This window comes from Lacerta agilis, chromosome 13 (genome assembly GCF_009819535.1).
Source record: "Lacerta agilis isolate rLacAgi1 chromosome 13, rLacAgi1.pri, whole genome shotgun sequence".
NCBI lineage: Eukaryota > Metazoa > Chordata > Lepidosauria > Squamata > Lacertidae > Lacerta > Lacerta agilis.
The window spans coordinates 21,481,962-21,501,688 of record NC_046324.1 but is presented as its reverse complement, the minus strand read 5'-3'; the positions used below and the strand labels follow the sequence as shown (position 1 = coordinate 21,501,688).

Sequence of the window (19,727 nt, the reverse complement as noted above, 5' to 3'; positions counted from 1 at the left end):
GAATTCTCTTCTTTAAACGCCCCCCCCCCAAAAAAAAAAATCTTTCCTCTCCGCTTTCCCTTCTTCTCACTCCCTTCTTCTCACAACACAGAAGGGACGTCCTTTGAAAGGTATTGATAATTATACCAGCAGCGAAAACAAGAGTAAATGTAATTCTATTACAAAGAGAGAGAGAGAGACTCTAAGAAGAATTAAATATAGGGTTTTTGGGAGGGGGGTTAATCTCGGGTTCCTCTTTTGGGAAAATTGGCCTGGGTCGAAGGATTTAGGGGTGCGTTTTGATAGAAGGTGCCCCCACCAGAATCATCATCAAAATCCATCCGACTGGGATGAGTCTTAATCATTCGAACTTCGAAGGCATTCCTTAGGAAGGGGTTGTTTTTTAGTACAGGCCTATAATCTAAGGTCATTAATGACCTGTAGAAAATGAGTCACCTTCCCCCGTCCCCCCCCCTCTCTGATCAATACCCTGTCTTTCCTCTCCCCCCACCCTCACCAAGCAAACCTCCTCGGTGGACGTAATTAAACTTGCTTCTCTAGTTTTTCATCATTGTTTGAGGTGGGCCAAACCCATTTGTAAATTTCATTAGCCCTGTAAACATGCAATTAACGCTGGAGGAGGTGGTGGAGTTAATTGCAGAAGCATATTTTAAAGGCCGGGAGTGGGGAATCTAAGAAATTAGCAGAAGGAAAGGAAAGGTATGATCCTTTTGTCACCTGTGACATTTATTCACAGTACGGTTTTTTCCCAGGTAACTTCGGTGATATTCCACGCACACACAGCACATTCCCTTCTCATTATTAAATTAAATGCATTTCCCATACATTTTTCTTCTTCTTCTTCTTGTAAAAGCTCAGATAAGTAAACGAAATTTCTGGCCGCTTGTAATTTTTAAACAACAACAACAATCTGTTCAAACTGAATCCCTCCCACCCACACTTGGTGCAAAATTAAAAACAATTCTATGGGCAACCCCAGAAGCAGTTTTCTGGGGAGACTTTAAAAGGTGCTTTTCCTTCCCTATTGTGGTGGGGGGGTATCTGTATTAACACAAGGGGCGGTTATCTTTGTTGGTATTTTTGTTTTATTTAAATTAGCACTAAGTCTGAAAATTTGTGGGTCGCTTTAAACACTCCAGATCCAGAGGGATCCTGTGATAGAGAATGAAGGAGAAAAGTGGCGGGGGGGGGGAGGAAGTTCCGGATTTATAACTCTTGGAACTTTTTTACCCTAGCTCATTCTGTTTCGCCCAAGACCCCACCCCCAATCCATTTGGTGTGGTTTTTTTATATACCTCTCTTTTCCTTCATTGCCTGAAAAGCTAATATTCTCTGAAGTCCTACTAACCCCGATTTCTGATGACTTTCCGCTTTGGAAGTCCATCTCTACCAATACGTGCATTAATTTGGAAGGCGCATTCCCTCTCTCTCTCTCTCTCTCTCTCTCCTTTTCCAATCGGGGGAGGGGTGTGTGTGTGTCTGTGTGTGTTCCAAAGTGTCGTCTTTCCAGCCCCAAACAAGGTGCAACGAGGCGTTCTTCCTTCTAAGGAATGAGAAGATAGATATCTGCTACCTTAACGTTTGGGTGGGGGCTCTTTCCTCCCCCCCCTTTTTTTTTCTTAAAGGCGAGGCGCGCATTCTTCAACCGCTGTGAAGCAAACTCCCCCTCGGACCCTCTCTGTTTAAACTTAAGAGTGTGCATATATAGGATATTCTTCTTATTATTTCTCCTCCCTGCCGCCTGTTCCAAGGCTCCACGCTCAAAATACACAGGGGGGCAAAACACATTCCTTTATAGATTGAGAAAGATCTTATCCTTTCGTCGCTCTTTTTCTTTTTCGTTCGCTGATCCGTTCAGGTTCTCCCCCACCCCCACCCCCCAATAGTAACCACCCCTCGCTCTCTTTTGTAAAATCAGTTTGTACAATCGCGAAGATAAATACCAGGGCGATACGTTTTCATTGCCTAAGGGGGGGTTTTCTCCTGCCCATTTTTTTTCCCCCAAAAAAAAATTATATTAAAAGCCATCGGCTGCCAAACAACACGAAGAAGATGCAAGCGATCTGGGATCTTGAACAAGGCAAATATGTTTTGGGTATGTTTCATTCTCTTTTTTAAATCTTTCTCTCTCTCTCTCTCTCTCTCTCTCTCTCTCTCTCTCTCTCTCTCTCTCTCTCTCCTTTGCGACCTGGTTTGTGGCCGTGCGGGTCTCTCTCCCCCTCTCTCATTCCTTGCTTATTTCATTTTAAAGGCTGAAATCCGAAGCGCAAAAGTAATGCCCTGCGTTGAAACTGAGAGAACTTCCCCCGCACCCCCGAAGTCAGTGGTTTGAGGGTCGGGGATGAAAACCCTGCTTTCAAAGGTTACGTGGGGAGGGCGGGATTTGTGCCGTGGGGGGGGGGAGGGTCGACGTGTGTGCGGACTTTACATCAACTACTAATTGAGAGAAAGGTCCGCGTGTGTGTGTACATGTGTATGTGTGTGGGTGTATGTCGTGAAAAATATGCTTCTCTATAAAGCCCCTTTTCCAGCTATCCAAAGGGTACCCCACCCTTCTAAATCCGGTTCGGATTCGATGATGATGCCTCTCTGAGTCAGAACCAGTCTAATATCTCAAGGTCGTCTTGCTGTGGGTATAAGCAATGATTGAAAAGGGGGGGAGGAAAGGGGACCTCTCTAAGACAGGGAATAGGAAATGAAACTCCACGAATTTGTAGCCACGTGCGTTTTTGCTTGGGTCCCCCCCGCCGCCGCCCCCCACTTCTTCCAGGAGCAAACTGAGTTTCACGACTAGCCTTCTTTACAGTCCCCGTTCCGCAGCCCCGCTTTATCCTTCCCCCCTGATGGATGATAAAGTAGAGGTACTCACCATTGCCAGAGGGGATATCTGTTGCCAAATCCAGCTTTCCAGGCGCAAAGTTTTGTTTGTTCCTTTTAATTGTTGGAGGTTGGGGTGTGTGGGGGGGGATTGATAATCTTCACGCTGATGTCACTTTAAAAAAAAAAAAAGCCGCGTGGAAGAGCTCTAGACTTTCCCTAACGCGAGAAATACGCACGCACGCACATTCACTCGCTTACACTCGCTTCTCCCTATTAGACCGGCGGGGGGATTCCTTATCCATCCTATGTCGCCTCCTTCCTTAAAAAAAAAAAAAAAAAAAAAAAAATCAAAATTTTTTCGGAAGTTTGCAAGTCCGGAGCACAAAAAGATGTTATTTTATTTTATTTTTTTAAATGACTTAGCTCCTTAACTGGCAATCCGGAGGAATTAATCATATTATAAACGTGCAGAAGTTTAGGAGTTGCTTGCCTCCCCCCGTCTCGCTTTGCCTACGTCCTCCCCCCACGTCCCTTTCCCTTTAAGAGCAGCGTTTCTTTGAAAGTTGGATTTTTTTTTTCAGGCCGATGAAAGACTTACGCTAGGGGGCAGACGCATACTGTACTTCTGGAGTCTTCCAGCCGGTCCTCTTCCTCCTCCCCCCCCCCCCCCACCAATACACACACTTCTGTCCTCTCTTTCTCTCTCCATCTCTCGCTCTCCTAGCATATGTTCTAATTTAGCACTGTAAATTTTTCAGAGGGCCCGACTCTGACAGCCCCTGGTGATTTTCAAAGTACCACAAGCCAGTGGTTAAAAATTACATTGACTTGAAAGTTCAGTGTCGCACAATGGAGGGCCACTTTCCCCCATTCATAGCTCTTCGGATGGAGCTGGGAAGGGGACGGGGGGGGGAGGCAAACAACACAGTGAGCATTCATTGAGTCTTCCCCCCCCCCACAAAACCCAGCGGTTTCCCCCCACTGATTTCACTTCAGAGGGTCCAAATTTCGTTGCAAAGAAGCCAGAAAGAACTGAAGGGAGGGTTTCTTGTTATCATTGTTGTTTTACCAAACTCTCCCCATCCCCGCACCTTTCTCCAGGAAAAAAGAGGGTAGGTCCCTGCTTCCCCACCTCGCTTAGGCTAACGTTTTCCTTAAAATATTCCACACTTTTTCTATTTAACAGCCCTGATCTCCTGATGATTGTACACCTGTTTTTAAAAATAGGAAAGTGGATAGGTATTATTAATACCACTATTGCTTCTCCCCAGAAGTTGCAAAATGGACCCTTACTTGCAAGGCAATAAATAAGGTCTGGGATTATAACTGAGCTCTGTAAATTGACAGTTATGGATGATGAATTGGTTTGAGAATCGTTCTCTTTAAGCGATCCTATGTTGCTGTGTAATGTGTGGGGGGGGGGGGGAGAGAGAGAATGAACAGCCAGTCAGCCATGAACCTGCCAACTCCCCACCTCTGCTATTTTTAATAGACCCATCCTTTGGATGAACAGACGTACACTATCAAAGAAGCATTTGATGTTAGGGCTTGAGTGAGCTCCGTCTATTTTAGTTCTCAGTGATTAGTTGCTTTCTCTTTTTACAATCCTGCAGGAAAACGATTAATAGAGAAGGGTCGTTATTTCCCCTTTCGGGTTTTTTTATTTTTATTTTGGTAGTCTTTGCATTCAGCAGAATCATAAGGTGTAAGAGATTTCTTCTGATAAAATAAGATATGGTGGTGATATATGGGGAGAATTTTCCATATATAGGCTGCGATCACCTATATATCCAGGATATCCAGGATATATATTTCCATTCTCTGAAACACATACATACACGTGTGTGTGTGTGTGTGTGTGTGTGGAGGGGGTGTATCAAGGCGCTAGTTCTCTGCAATCCTAGAGGCCGTTTATTTCCATCTCTTCTGGATCACAGAGGGCATCTTCCACTGTTTACAGGCGGCCAAGTCCTTCTGATCAATAGAACATTCCACCGCTCGCTTTGAAACTGACCGTATGAAACGGACAATATTGGCAGGCTCCTCACTAGGGCCAGTAACAAACAGAGTTCATGTTACAACTTTCCTGCCTTCGTCCGTAGCACCTGCAAGCTTAGCAACAGACATTTATTTCTTCAGCAGAAAGGGGTGGGTGGTACGAACGTGGCAACGTGATAGCGTTGAGCTGATGGAAAGGGTTACAGATCCAGATATTTGTCTCATGTATCTGGGATCCCCATTGTCTCATTTAATATACCTACCTCGTGCGGGTATATATGAGTTATTTAAATATATATACTCTCAGTTTTGAGTCTGTTTCTAGCCTGCCATTTATTATTTTTCTCTTGTCCTTCTCAGCAAATGTATTTCGCTGGAACACTTACCGGTACCTCTCTGCCTGGAGGTCAGTTTGCCTCTAGATTGCAGCACGAGAGATCCCACAGCTAGGCGATGAGTTAAATTTGTAACCTCGTCTAAGGCTATAAAATTAAATCAAGTTGCAGAGGTTAAAATGTACTTCGCCATGCTTGGGTGTTTTGTTTTGTTCTGAAATTCTCTCCCTTTCCTTCCTGTTAACATAAAGGAGGAAATATGCTTTCTTAAGGGGTGGTGAGGGAGGGGGGAACTTTGGGTCTTTCCAATCCAACACGAAAAGGCTGTAAATGTGTTTTCTGGGTTTGATTAATTCCATCCTTTTCCTCCCCTTTCCTCTCTGATTTTTCCCTCTTCCTCGCTATCATCGCCTTCCTTCTGAGAAGGCATCTGGGTTAGATGTGTCCGCATTTGGGAGTATGTACAGGCGGCCAGGCGTTCTGCGCGTATGTATGCATGTGTGTATTTGTATGCTAATTTTTCCCATTTCTGTTTGGATTTTGGAGCAAAGGAAATGGGTTCTTGGAATGCTACAGGCTTGGGGGAACAATGAAGTGTGTGGTTAAGTATTCTGAGGTCTGTTACCATAGCCTCTGATGTGTGAGCCCCTATACATTGATAGATGTCTATCTAATCTACGTGTCGAGCAACCAGCTTTCAAAAGATTCCTACGCAGTGCCAGCAAATCAGTTTATGTGCATCTTTTCCCCCAACGGGCCAGCCTCCTCTAGAGTGTTAGGAAGGCTCAGACTTCCTAAACTAGAAATGGGAATTATGTACATGCTCGAAATGAAGTTTTAACGGCCTCCCTCGCTGCACATCCATGTCAAAAAGTGATAGCAAGTTAGCGTTTGTGTCCACAGATGTGTATTCTCTTTCCTTTCTTTTTCTTTTTTTAAAGAAGGGGTGTTTCTTTTTAAGAAAAACAAACAATTCTCTGAGTTGCGTGTCATCAAGCAATTAAAAGTTCAACCCACCTACCTGTAGAACTTTAATCCGAAATGGGCAGCGTTTGTGTCAATCTGTGTCAGCACCGCTGCGACCCAAGCTGTCTACAGTGCTGCATTAGTGCATTTGTCTAATTTCTTTAACCCAGGCACATACAGTTCCCAACGCCACTGCTCAGCTGAAATGACCCTTCCCTATAAGAACGAAATTGTTTTTCCCCACCTAAGTTCAGCAACAGTGGCAGGAAGAGGATAGAGCTGTCTCTCTTCCTCAAGCCTCAGCCTTCCACAAGGGGATGAACCGTACTGTTGGTCTCGCAGCAAAAGAGTTCAGAAAGTCCGTCGTCTCACAAAGACCTGTCTTCTAGCATCCTTTAAAAAGAAGTGGTGTCCCGACCTCCACCAACCCTCTCGCATGTGTGTGTGTGTGTGTGTGTGTGTGTGTGTAAAATCAAGACTCTTAAAAAAAACCATTGCTAGATCCCTCATTCCCATAATAAATAAAATAAGTATAATGCTGCTTCTTTTTAAAAGAAAACTTTCCCCTTCAAATCTTACTTTTGTTGCTCTGAGTTTCAAAGCTGGGTGAAAGAAATTGGGGGGGGGGGGGTACGGAGTGAGAGAAAGAGAGAAGAAGGGGGGGAAGAAAAAGGGGGCGCGGGGGTGTTGACGAGATAGAAAGGAGCAGCAGAAGAAGAAGAAGCAAAGAACCGAGCTCCCTTTAGGACCTGGCGGACTTCCCGGGGCTCCAGCCATCCCAGCCGTGCACAAGGCTGAACTGCCCAATGAGGGGCGAGGGGAGGTCCGGGAGCTTTTGACCAGTCAAAGGCAGCCTCTTGCCTTATAAGGCGAGCGGTCGCCATGGCAACGTGTGCTAAGTTGCAGCCGTCGTGTCAAAGTTCACTATATAGAGAGCTGGGTGAGCTGATCGCGGAGAAAGCGTTCGCCACTCTCCCCAGCCCCGCTCCTATAAATCGCATTCACTCCTTTAACCCCCCCCCCACTCCACCTACCCACCCACCCTCCTTAGCATATTTGATCACTGGGATTCTCGGTCTCTCTCTTTTTTTTTTTCCTTGCCTCTCTCTCTCTTTTCTCCCTCCCCTCCCTTTTCTTTTTCTTACCCCCGTTTCTCTCATCTCTTCTCGCCTTCTCTCTTTCTTCCTTTCGCTGCCCCCTCCCCCTTTACCTTTTTGTGCGCGTGCAAAACCCTCTCTCGCTTGCCCCCATCTCTTCTGCTTGCAAGGAGAGCTCTCTTCCTCCTCCCCCCCCAACCCCCAGCGCCAAAAGACTGCTCCAAAATCTCCACTTTTGCATGCATGCAAAAAGAAAAGGCGGGGGGGGGGTAAATCTGGTGCATTTTCCTTCCTCTCTCTCTCTCTTTGCTTCTGATATTTATTATTAATTCTTATTAATTTCCACCCCTTGCTTTCCCCCACCCACCCAACGACACCCACTCGGGCCCCCGCCTCCCCCTCCCCCCTCCTGCACTCCTTTTATCCTTCTCCCTAGCTGAGGGGGGCGGGTGGGTCGGGGGGCTCCTGAGCTTGGGGAGAGTTCACTCTTCTCTCGTCTCCCCCCACCGCGCTCTCGCTCTCTTCCTCGCTCGCTCCCTCCCCCCAGCCCTCTCTACCCACCCACCCACCTCCTCCACTGCCGCCGCCTCCCTCCCTAACCCCCTCCCTCCCTCCCTCTCTCTCCCTTCCCTCGCCTCCTCCTCCTCCCCTTATCGCCCCATGTGTTGTGCGAGGAAGCAGCTTTGCTAAAGAGACCCACTTGCGAAAGAAACGGGAGCAGCATAAGGCAGCGGCAAGCGGCGGCGGCGGCAGCAGCAGGAGCAGGAGGCGGCGGCTGCGAGCGAGCGAGCCGGAATAGCTTCGGCAGCAAAGGAGGAGGGGGGAGAAAAAACGAACGAAAGAAAGAAAGAAAGAAACGGGGGAAGAAAGAAGCGAGGAAGGAAAGAAAGAAAGAAAGAGCTGGGCGAAAGAAGAAGAGCGAGGCACGCCGAGAGAGAGGGACGCACCACCGAGAAACCAGGGGGGAACCCGAACCCCCCAAAGGCTCCCTTAGCCTATTTCGCGTGTGTGCGTGTCTCGTGTGTGCGCGCGCGTCCCGTGTGTGCTTTTTTGTTTGTTTTCTTTGGCCAGGGCTTTTTCTTTTCTTTTTATTTTCCCTTCCCCCCTCCCTCTCCCCCCCCCTCCCGTCCTCCTCCTCTCTTCTCCCTCCCTGCCTCCCTGGTTGATGTTTCTACAGCTTCGCCAAACTCCGAGCGGGGCATCCGATCCCAGCACTCCCACCGGCGGCAGCAGCGGGAGGAGGAGGCGGCGGCGCAGCAAGGACGGGGCTCCGGAGCGCCGCGCCGAGCGTGGGATCTTCTGCCGCGGCGCCTTTCGCTCCTTTCCTCCAGCGGCCGTGCGCCGGAGTTGCTGCTGCTGCTGCTGCCGCCGCCGCCGCCGCCGCTGCTGCGAGCTTTCCCCCCTCTTTGGCTTTCGATGGCTTTCCTGAATGGCTGACTGCGGGCTTCTCTGGATCTGGCCCCCAGACACCAGCCTCTCCTCCTGCAACTCTGCTCGGCTCCCAGAGAGAGAGGGAGGGGGGGACCTCTGAAGAGAATCGCCTCTCTCTCTCTCTCTCACTCCCTCCTCTCTTCCTCTCTTCCTCTTTTGTATTTTTGTAGTACTTTTTTCCTTTATTCATTTGCTACCAGACAATCGCCTCGAACCTCTTTGCTCTGCTTCCCCCTTCCTCGTCCCCTCTCTTCTTTCTTTCTTTCTTTCTTTCTTTCTTTCTTTCTTTCTTTCTTTCTTTCTTTCTTCCTTTCTTCCTTTCTTCCTCTCTCTCTCTCTTTCCTCGTTCGTGCTCTACTTTTTTCCCCCTCCCCAACCCACTTCGGTGACCCGCATTGCTGACTTTATTTTGGGGGACTGCCCAGCAAGGAAAAAGTGGGGCGCAAGCAAGCAAAGAAACAAAAAGGACATTAAATTAATTTAAAAAGAAAGGACCAGAGGAGGGTAGAAGAGAAGAAGAAAAAAGAAGGGAAACAGCACACAAGCCGAACAACTTCCACAAAAAGGGGAAAAAAAGAAAGAAGGAAGGGGGGAAAAACTCGCCAACGCGAACTGGGGAGGACAGCAAAAGAAAGAGAAAACAAATAAAAACAAAGGTGGACTAAATTATATATTTATATCTATCTATATCTAGACAGAGAGATAAATAGGTCTCTCTCGCAAGGACGCTTCCTAGCTGAAGAGCTGCGGGCTCAGCCCTCGGAAGAAGCGGATCCGCTGGCAACCGAAAGCTACGGGGGGCGAGCAATTTGGCCAAGGTGTCCCATAGATATGGCAATGGTAGTTGGCACGTGGCGAGACCCGCAGGACGATGTGGCCGGCCCGCAAGGAACGCAGCCTTCGCAAGCGCCCCCTGTGCCGGGACCCCCGACGGGCGCCCCGCACACCCCGCAGACGCCGGGCCAAGGGGGCCCTCCCAGCACGCCCGCGCAGACCAACCAAGGCAGCCAGCAGAGCCAAGGCGAGAAGCAGCAGCAGCAGCAGCACATTGAGTGCGTGGTGTGTGGGGACAAGTCCAGCGGCAAGCACTATGGGCAATTCACGTGTGAAGGCTGCAAGAGTTTCTTCAAGCGCAGCGTCCGCAGGAACCTCAGCTACACGTGCCGCGCCAACCGGAACTGTCCCATTGACCAACATCACCGCAACCAGTGCCAATATTGTCGCCTCAAAAAATGCCTCAAGGTTGGCATGAGACGGGAAGGTATTGGAATTTCATTTGTTTTCCACTTCTCAACCAACCCCGGTGGGGAGGGGAAAGAGGGCGGGAGGTCTCTGGATTTGCGTGCGCATGTAAACAGAGACCAGCGTGGGATGAGGAGGACTAGGACCGTGGATTTTAGAGATGGGTTGCTTTCTGGGATGCATAGCTTGTGTACATTTCCTCTTCTTTTGCAATGGCCTGGAATGGGGAGTGGTGTTGTCCTTGGGAGAGCAGGGTTAGGTGAGTTTAACAGGGCAAGGAAATGTGGTGTAGTGTGTGAGAGGCTTGGGGGGGGGGTGGAATGCGTTTCCCTGACAAACATTGGCCCGCTTGTTGATTCCAAGAAAAGCTAGATTCAATTTTTTTATATATATATTATTTTTCCTCTCAACCCACCAGCCCCAAACACAATTACTACCCCACGAAAATGCTGTGCGTTATACATTAGAATGGATTTGATGTGCTCCAATAAAAGAGGGGGGTGGGTTCTGTCCAACGGCGGGGGTCAGAGGCAGGGTGGGATCTTTCTCCTCCTGCTCACCCTTCCACCGCCCGCAGCGACCCATAGGCACCACCACTCCCCAAACAACGTGCAAGATAACCTCAGACGTAGCTCTGTAACTTCTCTCCCTTCCCCGCGTCGCTAATCCCAATAATCAATCAATCAATCAATTGCCACAGAGGTTCCCTTCGGTTAGAAATTCCGCGAGGCTTCTTCCAAGATTCCCGGGGCTTTCTCTTCTCCCCAGTCCGGGCGAGAAAGCTCACCCTCGCGCTCTCAAAACACGCGCGCGCGGGGTCCTTTTTGGCCTATGCCCCTGATAATAATCAAGATTTCATTTATGTATCATTCCAGTTCTTTTTTCCCGGGGGTTGGGAGGGTGGAGGAGAGCAAGCCGGGTTGCGGGTGGGGGGGGGAGGGGAGAGAGCGATCGGGGATCTTAAGCACCGGAAGGAAACACACAAATAAATACGGAGTTTAAACCGGGGAGGTTTCTGTGAGCAAGATGGAGCTCGGTGGTGGAAGATTCCGAGAGGGCAAGGAAAGGCGAGCCTGTAGCTTCCTTAATGGCGTTGCGCTCGCCTCCTCCTCCTCCTCTCCCCTCCTCCCAACCTCCGGTGTCTGGCTTATGTTTGGGGGTTAAAGGCTGTCCTCTTTCGCTCTCTGAAACGCTCAGCCTCCACCTTGGGCCACGTTGGAGCCAGATCCAGCCCCTGCAAAATAAAATAAAAAACATTCTCTCGTCCACATTCTCGTCTTCGTTCTCAAACCCCCTCCCTCGGCGCTTTTGTGGGTCTTTCTCTCTTTCATTTTCTCTCTTCTTGTCACCATGTAAATTTATGAACCAAATGAGAGGCCCACTTTCCATAAAAACAGCCGATCCCGGGGTTTTCCAAAGCTTCGCTCCCACCCCCACCTCTGAATGAATGGCAAGGAAATGTAACAATAGGCCGTGCTGTTTGATATTATATTATTTTATTTTATTTTATGGACGCGTGTGGCTGCAGTTCTAATCTGATCTCTCTCCCCCTTTGATACAGATTGTATTGTAGTTTTAAAAAAGGAAGCAGCAGCAGCAACTCTCTCTTCGGGGAAAGCGGCGTTTGGAAATTATGGGGAGGGGGCCCTTGCCTGCCAGTTTCTCCCTTAAAAAAAATAGCGGTGTGGAGAGAAGATAATTAGAGTATTTTATTTTAATTGTTTTTTGATAGGTCTGGCGATTGAATGGAGGGGAATGAATAGCCGCTTGTGGTTGTGTTTTGCCCGCTGGCTGTTCGTTTGACCAAGGAAGGGGCATCACTTTTTGCTTTCTGCAGCCCCCCCCCCCCCAGCTTTTGATCCCTCACCCATCTTTTCTCCCCGACCCACAAAAAAAGTACAATTGGATCGACACCCGCTGACATATTTGCCAAAGTGCTGGTTGCTGTCTTCTCAGCAATTTGGGGAGTGGGAGACCCAGCTTCTCTGTACCTCCTTGACCCTCCTGACTTTCTTTAATTCACCCTTGAATCTGAGCAAACTCCCCCGCCCAACCCCAACCCCCCCCCCAAAAAAAATAAAGTAGCTTTAGATATGCTAGCTCCAGAAGTGACTTCCTTAGCAATTCAGATATTAATTGCTGTAGTTTCTTCCTTATTTACTGCAGCCGTCCAGAGGGGCAGAATGCCACCTACTCAGCCGACCCACGGCCAGTTCGCCTTAACCAACGGAGACCCCCTGAACTGCCACTCGTACCTCTCCGGATATATCTCCCTGTTGCTGAGGGCAGAGCCTTACCCGACCTCCCGCTTCGGCAGCCAGTGCATGCAACCCAACAACATTATGGGCATCGAGAACATTTGCGAGCTGGCGGCTCGGATGCTTTTCAGCGCCGTCGAGTGGGCCCGGAATATCCCCTTTTTCCCCGACCTCCAGATCACCGACCAGGTGGCCTTGCTGAGGTTAACCTGGAGTGAGTTGTTTGTCCTCAACGCGGCCCAGTGCTCCATGCCCCTCCACGTCGCCCCGCTCCTGGCTGCCGCCGGCCTGCACGCCTCGCCCATGTCCGCCGACCGAGTTGTAGCCTTTATGGACCACATACGAATCTTCCAAGAACAGGTCGAGAAACTTAAGGCCTTACACGTGGATTCGGCGGAATACAGCTGCTTGAAGGCCATCGTCCTTTTCACCTCAGGTAAGCCACAGGGTGGGGGCTCTGAGGAGAGGGAGGGAGCGAGGAAATCCGAAAGTCTCCCCTGCCCCAACCGAGCTTCTTTGGTTTTTCCATGAGAAAATTCGGAATTGAACTTGTAACACCGCAACTGGGGGTTTTTTTGGGCGGGGGGTGGAGGGAGAAGAAATGTGCAGATTACATCTCTCATCCTATTTATTGCATGTTTACTCGGAAGTAAGGCCCGCTGCGTCCAGTGTTAGTTCAAGGGTGCCTAGCATTGAAGCAGAGGGAGAGAGAGAGGCAGACAGAGACGATTTATTTCGAGGAGGAAAACCCTCCAAATATTCTGCCTTCAATTTTAATGTAATACGGACAGAATAACTTTTTTATTGAGCCATGTGCAGTCACTGTTGGCGAAGGGGGATAAAGACTTTCGCTAAATGTCTAAATAAAATAACCTCTGGGTTGATATAGTTAAAGCAAGAGCAAGCTGAGGAATAACTAGAGTATGGTGGAATCTGATCTTTTTAAATATATAATAATAACCAGTGGAATTCTTAACCAAGCAGAAAGCCTACTTCGAAGGAGATAGAAGAATCCTAAAATTAAAAGGATATTTATCCAATAAACAAATCAATCACATTCTAGGAAGGATTGAGGGTGAATAAACTATCATGGTAGGACCTGGTGGCCTTGGAGCAAATTGCCAAGGGGAAGAAAGTGGGTCTGAACTATGGTCAGAGGGGCTAGATGTATTTTTAATAATAAGATTAAGAATAAGAATGTGTGTTTGGAATTCAAATTGCTGCCCCCTATACAAAAACCTAGCGGTAGTGACAATACCCATCCATAACAGCAGCTTGGATGAGGAATGTGAAGAAGTGTTGCAACTGTAGTCTCTGAATTGCAACATTATGGGTTTCTGTTTTAACTCCCCTTTAAAGAAAGACACACAAAAAAGAAAAGAAATGCATGTTGAAAAAGTGTCACTTAGGTTGCAATCCTTTATCAGAGTTGCCTGGAAGCAATCCCCTTGAAACTCTGTGGATCTTACTCCTGAGTAGATGTGTAGAGTTGCACTGTTAAACAATCAAAAGTGCCAAAAAAAGAAGGGGGGGGGATTGGAGAGAGAGAGAGAGAGAGAGAGAGAGAGAGAGAGAGAGAGAGAGAGAGAGAGAGATTTCAGTGCCAACTTTCTGCTGCATATAAATAGCGCTACAGTTATAAAACAATAATGGAATGCATGATGAAATCTAATTAGCTGTGGTTCAACCTGGGTGAGTAATATATCTGATATTAACTCTGGAGGCAACATAATTTCAAGACATACTTTCTTTTTAAAAAATTATAATTCATCGGATCAGGCCTCTAACAGTATGCTAGATTCTCAGAATATAAATAGTGATGTGTGTGTGTGTGTTTATCTTGTAAGTAATGGGGCAGCTTTGGGTAGCGGTCACGTGATGACCATATGAATGGAGGCAGGATCTGTAAAGTAATCACTCATCAATATATATAGATATATATTTTAAAATGTTTTCTTTAATTTTAAAAATACCTTTGATATGAGGAAATAGGCCAAAGCATCTGTAGTTTATGTGGGAAAATTAGGATTTACAATCCAGTCCTTGTTATGTTAAGGGAGGTCTGAGGAAACCGAGTGCCTTTCTGGACATTGTCCAAAATTTAGGTCGTGACCTGAACTTCCTTTTATATATTATTGCTTTCCACAGTTACACCTCTGCCCGCTCCCACCCCCTGGCCAAAATATTTGTTGCCCACCTAAATTAGTTGGACTCAGAGGTGATCAATTATCAGAGGCAGCACTAGAAAGGAACAGTATGCTTTTGTGTTTGTGTGTGTGTGTGTATGTGTGTGTGTGTGTGTGTCCTCTATTAAAAGGAGACATTATTTCCTTCTTGAGGATCTTCTCTGAACCTTTTAAGGCCTGCATATGAACCCCTAACATTTGATTTCAAACCTGGTGTTGTAGTGTGTTGCAGTAGTGTGATTAATATTGTTACCTTTGTGGGGGAAACCTCTCAGCTGTTGTCTAAAGTGCGGAAATTTATGACTGTTTGCAAAATGTGGATCTGTATGTAAATTGCCTTCCCAGCTTAGATAAAGCTTCTGTTATCTGATTTTGTGGGGTTATAAAACATGGGGGGAACGGATGCAGGGATTTGTCAGCTAAGACGCCCCAATAGCACTGGGGCTGATGTGTTATTTAGATGTAGAGAATTTTCATATAATATTTACTGGTGCTTTCTATAGAATCTATATCTAGATTCTAATGGCTTTGAAAAATATGCATGTGTTAGTGCTTTGCCCAGCCAGCTAAGGTCACAACCTGAGCAAAGGCAGCTTCTGATTAAAAGGGACCTCATTGTATTTTAGCCTGTCAAAAGTGGGGCGATATATATATATCTATATATTAGTGCAAAACGTGGCAAAAATTCTAAATTGTTCTTAAACAGTTTTTTTCTTTTAAAAAATCGTATCTTACAGATGCATTTTTTAAAAATAAAAAGTATATATTCGTATGATTGGAAAGAAAGGCGAGGAAAGAAAGGGGAGTGGGAGAGAGAGAGAATGAGAAGGGGAGAGAGAGAAACAGCTCTAATGAAGAGAGCGATCAGAGTTTGCTTGGTTGCCTTTGAATAGGCTAAACTGACAAGATCAGTTTTAAAGGACCACTTAAATCACTTTCAAAGACTGAGGGAAACGGCGGTGTCTCCTTTAGGGGGGAATCGCTTTTTGGGTGCGGGGCTCCATTATCCTGAGTTGAGCCAGTTTCTTAACGTGTGTGGGTTTCTGCCTTCTTCTCTTTTTTTTTTTAATGAAACTTTCTTTTCTGGCCTTTGAGATTAGACTCAGCACAGTTATTTCCCCAATGCGAGCATGTGTGTTGTGAGGAAAGAACATGTCTTATCTTTCTCCTTCTCCATACACCCCCACCGGCAAAAGACCCCCCCCCTCCGGCCGCATCCCAATGCAGTGGAAATCTGGTGAGATCACTGAAAGGTTTGGGGCTAATTTTAAAATTAAGACCTCAGACCAAAATCCTGGCCGGCAGGGCAGACTTCTGGATTATTATTAAAATAAAAAAGCACGTGCTCCTGTTGAAACTGAAAGAAAGAACAGGAAGATCCAAAACGCGTGTTTACTCAGATGAAAAAATCTTGCTGGACTGGCTCCCTAGGCAGCGTGCAGACAGGACTGCAACATGACTCTCCTCTATGCTTGGGGTTGTAGCTTGAGCAGGGCTTAACTTGGACTGAAGCATGTCCTCGCGGCTTATTAGGAAGTCCAAGACTTGAACTCAGCGAGCCTGACTTTCAAAAGAGAAAATAAATGTCTGTAGGGTTGGGGGGAGAGACCCGCAGATTTGGGCGCGCACAAGCAGATCGACCCAATGCACACTGACCCCCCCCCCCCCCAAGTTCCGCAGGACTTAAATCGCTAGGAAGCTCCCAGCTTTATTAGGAAGCAAGTCTCAAAAGATTTCAAGAGCAGTGTCTATCTTCTTACATTTCTTAGCTGTGATTTTATTACATTATTACTGTTATTTTGATGGGGGGGGAGGGATTGGTTTTTAAACCATTCCAAGGGGGAACTATAACTTGTTTGATACTGACGACACTTTCCCCCTCTCTTCCCCTCTCTCTTTGAAACCTACTTTCTTCCAGATGCGTGTGGTCTCTCCGACGTAGCCCACGTTGAAAGTTTACAAGAGAAGTCCCAGTGTGCGTTGGAAGAGTACGTAAGGAGTCAATATCCGAACCAGCCTACGCGATTTGGGAAACTGTTGTTACGCCTCCCATCTCTCCGCACCGTCTCTTCCTCAGTCATAGAGCAATTGTTTTTCGTCCGTTTGGTAGGTAAAACCCCCATAGAAACCCTTATCAGGGATATGTTACTGTCTGGAAGCAGTTTTAACTGGCCTTATATGGCCATTCAATAAGGGGAAAAAATGTTGGAGAGAGGAAAAAACAAACCCACAGATGAGAGAATTTGAAAAAAAAAATATGAAAATTTTGGAACGAAGGATTTTTGCGAGTGACATTGGGGTCTGGCGGTTGTTTAAACGTCCTTCAGCTAAGCAAGGATGTTGCATCTTGGCTAAAAATGAAGAGAGAATAATTGGAATGGACTGAATACTAATTAAAAAAAAAGACTTGTGATATGAACTTTTTACAGACTGAATTAAGAATTCCCCTGTTGTCCAGAAGTTGCTACTTCTCTCTCTCTCTCTCTCTCTCTCTCTCTCTCTCTCTCTCTCTCTCGTTGTTTTTTAAAAGAAAAGGGGAAAGGAATTTTTTCTTTTTTTCTTTTTTCTGGGGTGTTTAACTTGAAACACAATCTCTTGCTAAAAGTGCATTTAAAAGAAATCTGGAGAAAATTAATGGAATGGAAACAAGTCTCTCTCTCTCTCTCTCTCTCTCTCTCTCTCTCTCTCTCTCTCTCTATCTCTCTCTTTTCCAAATTATTAATTTGTCCTATGTTGTCTGTGTACCTATAGGGTTTTGTTTGGGTTTTTTTGTATTTTTTCTGGTTCCAAACCAGTTTATTCTGTGGTTCTATAATAATTTTGATATAATCTTGCCTTCATTTAAAAAAACAACAACTGTGTATCCTTTTTTTAAAAAAGTTCTGAAAGAATTAAAACTGTCTCAGAAAGGTTTATGAGAAGAACATAAAGAGGAAAAAAAATCCCCACAATAGTAGGAAAGATGGAAGCGCACTTACAACTAGTCAGCCAAAATTTAGCTCCAAGCTACAACAGCTATAATTATTGAGACCGAATAAAAGAGAACCACAACTATCCCCCCACCCGCAAGCCCACCTTCCCTTGACTAGGTTTTTTTATATATATATCTATTTTAAAGACAAAACATGAATTTTGGAAGGGAATGCGTATTTCTTGGAGGGAGAAGGAATTGTGTCTAAGACACAACACGGTTTTGATGAAAACACACATACACACACGCACGCACACAAAACCACACATAGGGTTTCATCACAAAGTGAACTTTTTTGTAATTTGAATGAAAATTGGGTTCCGCCTAGTTGTCCTAAATTGTTACCAAGTTCCTCTATCTGTTTGTATATTTGCAAGCTCTTTGTATTATAATACTTGTTGATATTTTCCCTTTTTTTAAAGAAAAAAGAAAAAAAACCCATTGAATTCAGCATGACAAAAAAATAACACTACTGTTGGCACTTATAGATAATGTGGTTGATTCAGTATCTTAGAGTTTACAGTTTTTGTGTTTTAAAGAAAAAAAAGCTGAAGGGTTTTTTTTTTTAAGTGCAACATTTCTGTATACTGTAAAAGTTATAATAACTGAAAACTGTTTGGTCCAGTCTTTGTGTGTTATATTCCAAGGAAAAATTGAAAGTATTCAGAAATTAAAATATTATTTGATATCTGACACCTTGTATGGCTCTCCTAAATGTCTTGGGGTAAAATGTTCCTATTTATTCTTCTGTTGAAGAGGTTTTGGTCCTTGATAGATAGATAGACTCTGCTTCAAAATCGGCTTGCAACACAATAGGTGTTGTTTGTGTGTGTTTCCTGTAAAATAGATGGTGGTGGTTTGGTGGTGATGGCGAGATGTTCCAGCTTCAGCTCCTGTTTTAATTGTGGCTTCACGAGGTCGCCAACCTGATCCTCAATATGTTTGCCCCAAAATAATTTTCACAACCTGTGCGTAGAGTACATAAGATTGCAACCTAAGATGGCAACATTTCCTTTCCTCTTATCCTCTTGATAATTACGAAAAATAATAGTAGTAATAATAACAACTGCAGAGGGGATGGTTAAAAGAGCAGTGACCTGTTAATTCTGTCACACTTAAGTGCCTACATAGGAACTGATATACACACACGTACACAGAAACACACATATGTATGTATGTATGTATGTATTGTGAGTATATAATCTGGTTCAAGCAAAGTGGCATTATTGAAAATGTAGGTCAGTTGTTTGCGCTGAATCCCAATGTCTGTGACATAGAGAAGAACTCTGGAATTGTTGTGTGCTGGTTGTCACTGAGAGATCTTTTCAATTCAGAAGTGGACTTGCATAGTTTCCTCACCATTTCCTTTCTTGTAGAGATCCAAAGATTCTCAGACCGTAAGACAGAATGTACAAGGGGTGTGTGTGTGTGTGTGTGTAGGCACATAGCATTATAAAAGAAGGACTTATAATAATGCATTCTGAGTCTAACTATAATTAGGAATAAGTATGATTGATTCCAAAAGACGCTGCTGCACTTAAAGCTGCAGTCCTATGTTAGGAGCAAGCCCCATTGAATACAATGGGATTTATCCCGAAGGAAGCACGCAGGAGACTGTGCTGTAAATAGTAGTGTATTTGTTTCAACCCAACATATTGAGTAAAGGCCAGATTCCCACTGAAATTATTGGCTAAGTATCTGTTGCCCTCAAATTACTCAAAAACGCTTCCTCCGTCCCCTCCTACAGTCAACTTTTCTTACTCTTCAGCTCTCCAAAGCAGGTTGACAAAAACTCTGATGTCTTGTGAATTTGAGTTGGAGGGGGGAAGTATAGAGGGTGCACTCAAAATAGCCCCTTGTCCCCTCTTCTAAGGCTTTCTGCCCCCACCCCCAGCCACACATTCTGACCTATACATACATACATACATACGGAAAGAGCCCACCAGTTTGTGATCTACACTCCATCTCTGGCTTGCTTCAGTTCCGGGCATATGGACCAGACATTGTTTTTATTTATTTATTTATTTATTTTCGAGGAATGGGTGTACTCTTTGGGAATGGCTGCAAATGATTTCTTTCTCCTATGAACCCAAGGCACTTTTGATATGCATAGATAAATATGCCTGCTGGTTTAGAGAGGAGAGTGATCCTCTGCTTTTAGTGGTGCTTTTCGTGCTGGTTACTGTTTGCTACTCTAAAGGATGTCTGTGAATGAACTTTACAGGGGAGTAGAGCTTCTCCTTCTCTAACTTCACCTCGAAGGATCTCCCCCTTTGGCCTGCTTGCTTTCCCTGTGTGGTGGTGTTTGTTCTTAAACAATCGTTTATTGCAAATGTGTTTCCTGGCATATTGCAACTTAATGATGTTCAGCTCCACAGAAAAGCCATTCCTTGATTTTTCTTCTTCTTCTTCTTCTTCTTCTT

At 45.6% G+C, this 19,727-nt stretch overlaps 1 protein-coding gene and 1 long non-coding RNA gene across 15 annotated transcripts in view; one reads left to right on the top strand and one right to left on the bottom strand.

The window, feature by feature from the left end:
• Positions 1-3,158, bottom strand: part of LOC117056826 — a 63,378-nt gene extending 60,220 nt beyond the window's left edge. For all 12 annotated transcript variants that reach the window (XR_004427757.1, XR_004427763.1, XR_004427767.1 and 9 more), the window contains exon 1: positions 2,870-3,158. This is a non-coding gene — a long non-coding RNA (uncharacterized LOC117056826). The remainder of the gene's footprint in view (positions 1-2,869) is intronic.
• On the top strand, positions 2,014-17,997 carry NR2F2 (nuclear receptor subfamily 2 group F member 2). Of its 3 annotated transcripts, none has more exons than XM_033167492.1 (3): positions 2,014-2,095; positions 12,056-12,583; positions 16,252-17,997. In XM_033167492.1, exons 1-3 carry the CDS (start codon positions 2,053-2,055, stop codon positions 16,524-16,526), a joined length of 846 nt encoding a protein of 281 aa, XP_033023383.1. In that variant the 5' UTR covers positions 2,014-2,052; the 3' UTR covers positions 16,527-17,997. The 3 variants fall into 3 exon arrangements, with proteins under 3 accessions (XP_033023383.1, XP_033023382.1, XP_033023380.1); XM_033167491.1 differs by lacking the exon at positions 2,014-2,095 and adding an exon at positions 8,965-9,908; XM_033167489.1 differs by lacking the exon at positions 2,014-2,095 and adding an exon at positions 8,965-9,908 and having other exon boundaries at positions 12,035-12,583.
• The last annotated feature ends 1,730 nt before the right edge of the window (positions 17,998-19,727 follow it).

Excerpts from the sequence above, each read along its gene's own strand:
- NR2F2 (XM_033167489.1), top strand. The coding sequence starts at position 9,479 with ATGGCAATGGTAGTTGGCACGTGGCGAGACCCGCAGGACGATGTGGCC. Across the intron at positions 9,909-12,034 it reads GGTTGGCATGAGACGGGAAG|TTTCTTCCTTATTTACTGCA; the intron begins GTATTGGAATTT and ends TAATTGCTGTAG. Across the intron at positions 12,584-16,251 it reads CATCGTCCTTTTCACCTCAG|ATGCGTGTGGTCTCTCCGAC; the intron begins GTAAGCCACAGG and ends ACTTTCTTCCAG.